Genomic DNA, 11,240 nt, shown 5'->3' on the forward strand with positions numbered 1-11,240 from the left:
GAGCAAGCCATTTTAAGGCTTAAGAGAAATGCTGGGCACCTAGTGAGTCCACCCTCCTGTTGGGTCTGATACCCTAAAACACAGCCGGTTTCAGGGGGGACATTACAGATCACAGTTTGGTGACTATTGCTCCCCATGGGTGAGGAGTTCTAAGGGGACAGGGGTGTGGCCCTCTTCTGGGGCTGGATCAGAATGTCAGCCTTCTCACCCTGGCCACGGCTGAGCCCATCAGAGGCGGCTCAGGACATCACAGTCTAAGTTTCTGTGTGGCTGGATTTCTAGTTTAATTTTTTCTAGTTGTTTTTTTTTTTTTTTTTTTTTTTTAAAAAAAAAAGCAAGCCAACCTAACCTGCAACAGGCCTGTTTTTTTCTGAGTAGAAAGAGTGAAAAGAACAGTTTGCTTTTCTTCTCATTTTTCATTATTTCATCTCTGGACTTGTCCGCTTGCCTCTGGGACCACCAGATCTTACCGAGGGCTTCCCACAAGCCGGCCTGTGATGGGCAATCCTACTTACAAAAGGAGAGGAAGGAAAGCAGGCCCAGGAGAGGTGGCATTTAAGAGGCTGCTTCTGAGAGTGCCTTTGGTTTAGAAGCAATAATAACCGGATGGCACAGAGGACGGGGACCGGGGCTGTGGCTCAGTGGCAAAGCACCTTGCCCGGCATGTGTAAGCCCTGGGTTTAACCCCCAGCATCACAAAAAATAAAGAGTCATAAATAAATAGAGGAGGCAACTCATTTAGAATGATGGTTCTTGCAAAACACCTCAAATTTTACTCATGGTACAAAAAGTAATAAATGACACATTAGCACAGAAAAACACATAGCTTATAGCTCATCCTATAAAACCAGAACAGATAAGTGAAAGGTCAGCACAGATTCTTATTTTTACTATAAAAAATAAAATCAAAAGTACACATTGGGAATTGAACTGTTTTCTTCTTTCCAGGGATGTGACATACATGTTTTCTGGTCAGTACTAAACCAAACATTGTACTAAACCAAAGCTGAGAGACGACCAGTAAAGCTGTCCACTGCCTCCTACTCATGCTGAGCTAGACCAGTGGACACCATCTTGGCAGGAGAGATTCTGACAGGAAGAAGAAATTGCAGATCCTTACCTACCCCAATAAAACCCAACCAACTGGCTTACACAGAAAGGGTCTTAAGCAAACGTGCACAAACACAGCTGACGTGCTGTGACAGCGGGTAGCTCCAGCCTGTTTCCAGCACATGGCAGACGTTCATCGGTGCTGGTAAAACAGGTGCGCCCATGTGAAAAGCACTTTTACCTTCACAGCACTAATGACTAAAAAGCACATAGCATATAATACTTTGATCTTTAGGTGGATAATCATGGAAGTTCCAAGATCATATCCATTAAGTTTGCCTGAGTATTCATCTATAAAAAATATTTTTTCAAAAATAATGCTTGAAAGAGACTTCTAGAAACGGTGGGACTACATCAGGACCAGCAGAAGACAGTGTTACAAGGATTGCGTATGTTAGGACTGGGAGTTGACTTTCACAGGTAGCTTTGAGGGTAAAGGACATCTCTCTCAGTTGATCCCCACAGCCAGCACAAGCTGTGATCAGAGGAGATACAGAAATCTTAGTTAGGACAGGCAGCTGGCTCCAGTAACTCCCTAGATAAATACTCCCAAACAAAAACCCCATTGAGGGTGAAGGACTGAAACTCTGGCCCATGTAAAAAAGAACAGCAAGTGTACAAAGGACTCATGCAAAGCCTGCTGGGAAGAAGAAAGTTCATGGTGGTAGTTAAACACACCAACACGTACTGGGGAAGGGCTCCCAGGTGGAATGGCTGACATGGGCTTGATCAGAGTGGCCTGACTCAAGTACCTGAGAGGTGACTAGTTGGGGAGGGGATGAACATTAATACAAGATGGCATATCAGGAGAAGTGGGTCCAAATGTCTATCATGTTGTTTCTGACCTATCAATACTTAACACAAACCAAGGGCTGCAGAACAGAGTCTTTCCGAGATGGACTCTTCTGTGGTCATTAGCTGAAGTCTCTCTGAGTCTATTAGACTGGTGATATCTAGAATGATCCTGTTCATTGCGTGGAGGTGGGACCTAGTGCCGCAGATTATTCTGGGAAGCTGGCATAGAAGATGATTTGCACAATGATGTCACCACTAAGCCACTGCTTAAGTCCAGTCCCCGGCCTTCCTTTTCCTGCATGAGAAAAGATACAGCTTTAAGTAGCAAACAACAGAAAGATGCCTTTCTGGCACAGGACCCTGCCTGTAGCCGGGGGAGGGGAGCTCACTGTCGGGTGAGAAGCACTCAGGGATGGAAGGCGAATTATTTTGTATTTCTGCTCAATGCCAGCCCTGGGCACCCTTTAAAAATGTACCCCTCTTCACTGGAAAATATTTTTCTTATAAAGAGCCTGCATTATTAGAAAGGCAAGACAGAATTAGACCAGTTCTTTGGTTTGTGTCCTGCTTATTTAGGTACTCTAAGGTGGTACCTGGGCCTGTTTCAGCCCAACATGGAAAGGTTCTGGCCAGCCAGCAGAGGCTTGTAACCCCAGCTGCCTGTGAAGGCTGAGGCAGGAGGACAGTGAGTTCAAAGCCAGCCTCAGCAACTTGGCAAGGCCCTGAGCAACTCAGTGAGACCCTGTCTCTAAATAAAATACGAAAAAGGGCTGCGGATGTGGCTCAGTGGTCAAATGCCCCTGGGTTCATTCCCCAGTACCAAAACAAACGAAACATGGTTCCGGCCAGTGGTCAGGAGCTCCCTCCACTGACACCTTGCAAGCTCCTTTACTGACACTGGTCAGTTTTAAGGGGCAATGATGGGGAAACGTGGGAGATGGCTGTGTTCCCATAGTTCTAGTTGGAACTTCCTAAATGGTTCAGTGTGGCTAAATAAATAGGCAGTTGTAACTTACTGCTCTATAGTCCAGAAACATTTCTTTAAAAGCCAGAAAATCCGTAAATGTGAGCAGCATATCGAATATATCACCAGCCACTTCATCTTTATGGTGCCTGTAAAAGGAAAGGGTGGTGGCTTCAGGAATGAATGGCCAGACACACTGTCTCTTCAAGATTTTGTGCAGAGGTGTCGCCTTGACATCAAGAGCCCCCTGAAGGCTTTCTCTTGGGTAAGGAAGGATGGCTTTCCACCCTGCCCTCGAATCTAGGGGAGGAGGAAGGACAGAAACAGTCACACTCAACTCACTGTAATGTAGTTGTGAAAGCCGCCATGTTAAATCCAGGAATCCGCTCTAGCAGCTGTTCTTCAATATATTTTTCCACCAGAGAAATCTGCAACAGTGGAAAGGATCTTGGTTAGACCACACTTTAGGGCAGCAGAACATTTTTTCAGCAAACCTGTCCCCTGCCCTTGGCAGTTTCCTGAGATCCTATCCTATGTGTTGGCTCTATGCTCAGTGTCAGTGATGCCAAAGGGGACCAAATCCCAGCTCCTCTTCTGGCTAAGTTGGGGACTCCTGGTGCAGAGAGGAGCATCTGCAAGTGATTATGTATAACAGGATGGCTGCTCTAACCCTGTTACAGGGTTAGTACAGCAGGGTGCCCACTCCCAGTACAGGAGGGAAGGAAGGAAATGGGGGCTCTTCTTCCTCCCTACGTGGAATCTGTGCAGACAGAACACACAAGAAGCACTCCTGGAGGAGTCCCAGCTCCTGCTGAGCCAGTTTCCTCGATTATATTTTGATTCTGTGTTTTGTCCTCGAGGCTCAACCCTGTTCTTAGATGAGATAATCACCAGAGGCCATGAGAGGCCTCAGGGTACAGTAAAAAGAGCCTCGGGCAAAGAGCTGAGGTCAAAGAGCTGAGGTCCCAGGTTCTGGTCTTCGTATTCCTATCAACTAGTGAGAGGGATCTTGGCCACTTTCACTTTTTTGTGTGGGGGTGGGGCAGTGCTGGGGATGAACCTGCGCACTGTGCATGCTAGATAAGAGCTAACACTGAGCCACGCCCCCACTCCTGCTTTCACTTGTACTTAACAGTCCTGTGTATATGACTGGAAAATGGAGAACCAGTATCAAGGCACAGAGAACTCACCTGAGGCACTTCAAGGCAGGGTTGGGGGTAAAGCCCACCTTCTTTTAAATAGGAAGTTGCAAGTTCATCAAATACTGCCAGAAAGCCTTTTGGAAAACAGCCCTAAGAGCTGGGTGGAGGAAAGTGAACTAAAACAGATTCTAATCAGAATTCCTGGCAGTATCCTGCTGGCATTATTTTAAAAGACCAGCAAATTTCAGTATTCTAAATTTGGGTCTTAAAGACACCCTAATCTCCTGGTAGGAGAAACAGGGATTTACTTACATATTCATTAAAAATGGGCGTATAGATGAGTTTATTCTCTTCTGTGTCTTCAAACTCCTGGTAATACTTGTCCATGAAATTTCTCTGTAATAACTGGAACTCATCATCTGAACCACAGAGGGAGGAGAATTTATTATTTTTAGTGGAGATTACCAGTCACTCTGATTTATGAGACAGCAACGGTACTGCTTTCCCAACAGCTGGTGTTTTAAGCAGGGATAATAGGGCATTGACTTGAAAAAGACCAATCAGTCTTTTTTTATTTTGTGGCACTTGGGGTTGAACCCAGAGGCACTCTACCACTGAGTTAAATCCCCAGTCCTTTTTATTTTTAGATAGGATCTTGCTAATTTGCCCAGGATGGCCCTGAACTTGCTATCCTCTTGTCTCAGCTTCCCAAGTAGCTGAGATGACAGGTGTGCACCACAGAGCCTGGCTTTTATTTTAAAACTGTGGTAAGATACACAAAAATTTACTGTTTTAACCATTTTTAAGTGTTCAGTTTGGTGACTTTAAGTCTGTCCACGCTTCTGTGCAAATGTCACCACCTTCTGCCAGTTCATTTTAAACACAACCACATGGGATGACTTAGGAACTCCCTCATACTCCATGTCTGTAAAGGAACAAATTGGCTTTCTTTTTTAGAAATTATAAAAGCTTACTGGGCATATACAGAAGATCCATTCTCAAACTGTAGGACTTCAAACCTACTGGCAACAAGTCCCTCTCTTATTTTAATATAATTTTAGCAACAATGTTGAAAACAGTGGAGTAGTTAAAAAAGAGGGAACTGACAGAGGCCAAACTGCCTGAGTTCAAATCCTACTGCCACCACTTGCTCCTGTGTGACCTTGGACAAGTTACTTAATTTCTCTAAACCCCAATTTTTTCATCTGGAAAGTGAGAATGAGTATACTATCTGTCATATGGGGTGGCTTTGTGGATTTAAATAAGAATTCATGCATGTAAAGAGATTAGTTCACAGCAAACATTTCAGGTTAGGGAATAGGGAATTTTAGCAACCGAAGAGATATTATTTTTAAAAATAAAAGGAAAGCTTCAAGAAAGGACCCAGACATAGAAGAAATACCCTGTGCCTACAGAAGACTCATTTTCCCACAGCAGACAGGGTGCTCATAACAGGCAAAAGAACTGAACAAATTTCAGTCTTCCTCAGAAATCCACAAGTCCTCATGAAAGAGCTTAATGGTGAAATGTCTACATTTAGGAGTTAAGAACACAAACCTTTATAGGAACCAAAGGTTCAAAAACCTAATCAGTGATTTTCAGACTAAACTGGATTAAGCTACATGGCCAATAACACCAAATAACAGTGTCTTTTCCTACTTCTAAAAAAACTGAAGTCAACAGACAATGTTTGTTTTAAAACTTTGAAACCTGTTACTATTTGTGTTACTTAGCAGGATTAATGGATGCCAAAATGAATCCACAAATATGAATGCAAAATTCAGGAAACTAGAAATCCAGCTGAAGCTTGACACCTTATTTTCTTTGTGGACATGTGTGTGAATGATAATGGTTTTATGTTCTGTTTTATAGCATGAAAACTCAAAATTACCTAAAAAACCAAAATTACTCTTACTCCTATATATGAAATAAAATAGACGAGTATTTCCTGAAGCTTTGCCAAGAGCTCCTTCTACATGCCCCATTACCTGACTATATCCCTCTAGGTCCCAAATCTATGGTAAGTAGGGTCACTGGACAGGGTTGAGGAGGAAGTCCCTGCAAGGAGGCAATGGAACTTCAACTTGGCACAGGCAATTTCTTTTCTTTTCTTTCTTTTTTTTTTTTTTTTTTTGGTACTGGGGATTGAAGCCAGGGGTGCTCTACCACTGAGCTACATCCCCAGCCCTTTTATTTTTTATTTTGAGACAGGCTCTCGCTAAGTTACTATGGCTGGCCTCAGCTTTTGATCCTCCTGCCTCTTTGCTAGAATTACAGGTGTGTGACACTGTGCCTGACTGTGCAGGTTCGACTAGTAGCACTGAAAAGAATTTCAGGACATGTCTGAAGGAAGGGATTTAATAAAGGATAGCAAATAGACACATAGCTCAATGGCAGGATGTAGATGCCCCTCACCTCTCAGAAGACAAGGGAACACCCAGGGTTGAACTCTGACTACATATAGGATTTTCCTGGTAAGAAATGTGCAGGTTCCCAGGCAAGCTTTTGTGAAAATCGAATCCCATGTCAAGCATTTGATATTTGGGGTTCAGAATGTTTCTTCCTGTTTAAGGTCCTGTATAGGTCTTTGGTGACATTTAAATTGATTATGTTTTTATTCTAATTGATGTGGTACAAGCATGTGTTGAAGGTGTTCATCTAATTAAAAAGATAAGCATGGCTAGTCATGCTCATAGGTTCAGGTCTCCAAATATTAAGGGTCTCTCTGTCAAGAGCAGACCTATTTTTTTTTCCCCCCAGTACCAGGGAAGCTTAACCACTGAGCCACAACCCCAGCCCATTTTATTTTTTATTTTGAGACAGGGCCTCTCTCTCTCTCTCTCTTTTTTATTTAGTTGTTAATGGACCTTTATTTCTTTATTTATATGTGGTGCTGAGAATTGAACCCAGTGCTTCACACATGCTAGGCAGGCACTTTACCACTGAAGTACAACTCCAGCCCCAAGACAGGGCCTCTCTTAAGCTGCTTAGGGCCTTGCTAAGTTGCTGAGGTTGGCTTTGAACTTGTGATCCTCCTGCCTCAGCCTCCCAAGCTGGGATTACAGATGGGTGCCATTGTGCCCTATGAACCCACCTATGCTACTTAGTTGTTTTAAGGAGTATTAGGCTGTTTCTAAGGCAAATCTCAGTAGTACTCACTTAATATTGCATTATGATACACTGAAATTTATATGCAACTTGATGTTTTCTCTTTTTAAAAAAATTAACTCTTCAAGTTGATGTCAATTTCCCTAAAAGATAGAGTCTGAGAACTGAAGAGCACAGGTCAGTTGTGGCATGGAAACTTACCCATGATAATGTCCTCTAAATATCCAACCACAGCATCAAATTCTGCATCAGATGCAGAGGAGCTGAAAAATATGCCAGTATTAGGTGTGATTCAATTCATTATTTTGAAAAAATGGTTTATTACAGACACTTTCCAACAAGCACAAGACACGAAAGAATAGTAAAACGAACTTTCCATCACTCAGTTTCAGCAATTAAAGATTAACTGATTACTGTTTAACAATCGAAAACAGAAAAAAAAAAAAAAAACTTAAGGCATCGGCGACACGTAAGTTGAATGTTACAACCCAATATGACAATGAATTATGAAAGGGGCAAATAAGGGGAGCCACGCCTGCCACGGGATATCTCCAGGCGCCTCCACATTTATTTCCTGCAGGAGCTACTCACCGCATCTTGGCTATCACGCTGCACCTATCTGCTTGCCAGCGTGAAGCAGGCGCCAGAGAAATAGTGGTGCACAGGACAATTAAACCGAGAGGCGTGGGGGAAGGGATGGTGGTGGTGGAGGGGCCTCCGACCCGCTGCCAGGCCTCGACGCTCAAATCCGCCAGGTTTTGCTGACGCCTAAGGTTCAGGCCCGGGATTGTGATGGAGACGCTGATAAACGGTGACACCGTCCCCGCACCCCTGTCTCCCGGGACCTAAGCCTGCTGGCCCAGCGGCCGCAGAGGCTGCAGAACGGAGACCGGTAACCGGAGAGAGGCCTCGGCTGTCCCCCACCGCGGCACGACCCCCTGAGGTCACCGCTTCAGGGGGCCGCGGCCTCCCGCCGCCCGGGCGCTGCGGCGTCACTCACAAGGACAGCGCGAAGCTCTCTTCCTCTAGGGCGTCCATCGCCCCGGCGCCGCATCCACCTGCGCGGGCGAGCGGGCCAGTCGGCCTCCTATCCGGCCCGCGGCCCGGGCCCAGCCTCCGTACTGCTCCGCGGAGCCCACACCCGCATCGAGGGCACTGCAGCCCGCCAGTCGGGAGGAGGCCTCGCCGCCCAGGCCGCAGGCGCCTCACGGCCCGGCCGACTCAGCGTCTACGCGCGAGGCTGGGCCTCAGGCTCCTGGCTATGGCCCCGCGCCAGCCGGGCCTCCTCGCCCAGCGAGGCCGCCCAGCCAGGCCGCTCCGCTCGCCGCCGCCGCCGCCGCCTCTGGTCCAGACGTCGGTTACGGACCTGGGCGCCGCGCCCCGCCTCCCGTCGCCATGGTCACCGCAACCCTGCACCGCCCCGCGGGCTCTGTCAGCCAATCACAAGCGCGCGTTCCCGGCGCCGGGGATGGGGCAAAAGAGAGGAAGTCTGTAGAGGAGAGTCGCGGAGGGACACTGGGCCTGCGCGAACGGTAGTGGCCTCGTCGTGTCGGTCGGGATTCCTATTTTATGGATGAGGAATCCGAAGCTAAGAACCTCAGTTTCCTCGCTTGCAACTTGGGGATAAATTGCGCCTGGCAGGGTGTTTGTGACGGTTAAGCAGTTGAAAGCGGGTTTTTTTTTTTTTTTTTTTTTTTTTTAAAGCGGTACCAGGGGTGCTCTACCACTAAGCTATATACATGTACATCGCCTGCCTTTTTCTTTTTTCTTTTCTTTTTTTTTTTTAATTTTGAGATTCGGACTCGCTAAACTGCAGAGGCTGGCCTCAAACTTGTCATCCTTCTGCCTCAGCCTCATGAGTAGCTAACAGGCATGAAAGCATGCTTTTGAATTGCCAAATCACTTGAGTGCCAATCTTGAACCAGATAATGCAGAAGTCATGTTTGTAAAAAAGTTATCCCCTGCCCCCCATGGAAACAGACCCCAGTGCAGGAAGTGAATGTCAAAATTTACACCATAATCTTCACATCATAAAGATTATTAGGTAGTAAATTGCTCCCTGGGTAATACTGCAAAGCAATAGTCGACAGAACCACTTTGAACAATGCAATCAGAAATAAGAACTTTGCTCCATAACAGCAAAATTGAAAAAGGATGCTTTGGATCTAATTTCTCTTGATTGGACCATTCAGCATTGTTTCTTTGATCACCTGATACCTTTGAACCAAATGTGTGGTATGGAACTAGAGAGATTTACGGTGTGAATTGAGGGTCAGATAATCATCCTGAATGAATTAGGGGACATCTTTGAACGGACATACACAAACTGTAGGATCTGAAACTAAATTTAGTTAAAAAGACACAGTTGTCTTGGGTGAGATCTAATCTCAGAATACTTAGTTTAGCACCAGGTGCTAAACTTTTTCCATAGGCATCCAAAAAGATTTGCTTAGCTGGGCTGGGTAGCCCATGAGGATGACTTGGGGCACTGGCAGGTTTGAGTCAGCAGGGTGACTTTGTGAGATCCTGTTTTAAAATAAATTTTAAAAAGGGCTGGGGATATAACTCAGGAACAGAGGCTTCCCTATCATGCATGAAACCCTGCGCTCAATCCCCAGTTCTGAGAGAAAAAAATATATATTTTTTTCTGAAGTACTGGACTGAGATCTGTTCCATAAAGCACTGGTCAGACAGCTCACAGCAAACTCTTCAAAGGTCCCCACGACCTACTTTCTCTACATACCACTCTTATGTCTGGATCAAATGAACTTGCCCACCCTTCCTAAATAATTGGGATCAGGAAGGAGGAATGAAACTTGATTTTATCTGTTCTGGTTACCTGCTAAATGCCCGTAGTTCCACTTGATTATCAGCTGGGACAGCTGCAATGGAGCTAGAGAAGCTTCTTCCAAGGAGCTCATTCACGTAGTTGGCAGTTAGTGGTCCACGAGCTCAGATGTGGATGCTGGGCACAGGACGAGAGGGTCTCAGTTCTTCGTCCTGTGGATCTAACAGTGGGTGCTTGGGTTTTCTCACACTGTGGTGGCTGGTTCTGAAGGCAAGTATTTCAAGAGACAGAAGTGGAAACTGGTAGTCACTTAAAGAACTGGTACTGGAAAGTGGCATAGTACCAATCCCACTATGTTCTACTGGTCAAGCAAACGCAGCCTACCCAGATTTAGGGGAAAGGGACGTAAACCTCATTTCTTCTTTCCTTTTCTGGTGCTGGGGATTGAACTTAGGGATGTGCATATGTGAGGTAAGTGCTCTACCACTGAGCCATATCCCCAGCCCAGCCCTGTAAACCTTTTTTTGAGATGGGGTCTTGCTATTTTGCCCGACTGTTCTTGAATTCCTGGTCTCATGTAATCCTTCCCTGCCCACTGCCTGCCTCCCGAGTAGATGGGACAACATGCATGTACCACCATACCTGGCTCCAAACTTTTTTTGTACCAGGGATTGAGGAGCTCTTAACCAGTGAGACACATCCCCAGTCCATTTTAATTTTGAGACAGGGTCTCATTAAGTTGCTCAGGGCCTCCCTAAATTGCAGAGGCTGACTTTGAACTTCCAATTCTCCTGCCTCAGCCTCCCAAGCCACTGGGATTACATGCATAAAAACCTCATTTATTGATATGGTAAGAATGCCAAAGATGAACTGTACCCATCTTTCAATTCATTTCACCATCCCTGGCTCTAGGAACAAAGGGGGATAAAGGTAATAGGTACCCACTTATTCAGGCATGTGCCAGATACTGTACCAAATGTTTATAAACACATGCTTCCTTTTGAAATATCTGAAACCCTATCGTGGGGGGCGGGGGACCCAATGAGGAATTATCTCCATTTTACAAACTGGGAAATGAGGGCCTAGCAGGACCTGTGTCAATCATGCTAGGCAGTCTCTAATTTCTGGTCATTAAACACAGCCTTGGAAATCTGAACATTTTTTTTTTTTTTTTTTTGTCTTTTTCTGCTGAAAAAAGTATGGTGGCCTTTTTCCCCACTTAGAGAAAGCAATTAAGAATTGACTTGAAAATATTAAATGATGTTTTTTCACTAATTATCACTACGTGGGTTAGCATTAATGTTTTTAAGTGAATACACAGCAAAAGAAGGGG

The 11,240-nt window shown here is 45.3% G+C and overlaps 1 protein-coding gene across 1 annotated transcript; it reads right to left on the bottom strand.

The window, feature by feature from the left end:
• Window positions 1-734: 734 nt before the first annotated feature.
• ARL2BP (ARF like GTPase 2 binding protein) lies at window positions 735-8,483 on the bottom strand. Its single transcript, XM_079117941.1, has 6 exons — window positions 8,120-8,483; window positions 7,321-7,382; window positions 4,324-4,430; window positions 3,212-3,297; window positions 2,922-3,018; window positions 735-2,200 (listed from the first exon to the last, which is right to left on the bottom strand). The coding sequence occupies exons 1-6, from the start codon at window positions 8,155-8,157 to the stop codon at window positions 2,099-2,101; spliced, it is 492 nt and encodes a 163-aa protein (XP_078974067.1). The 5' UTR covers window positions 8,158-8,483; the 3' UTR covers window positions 735-2,098.
• Between the last annotated feature and the right edge of the window lie 2,757 nt (window positions 8,484-11,240).

Source organism: Sciurus vulgaris, assembly GCF_902686455.1.
Source record: "Sciurus vulgaris genome assembly, chromosome: 17".
NCBI lineage: Eukaryota > Metazoa > Chordata > Mammalia > Rodentia > Sciuridae > Sciurus > Sciurus vulgaris.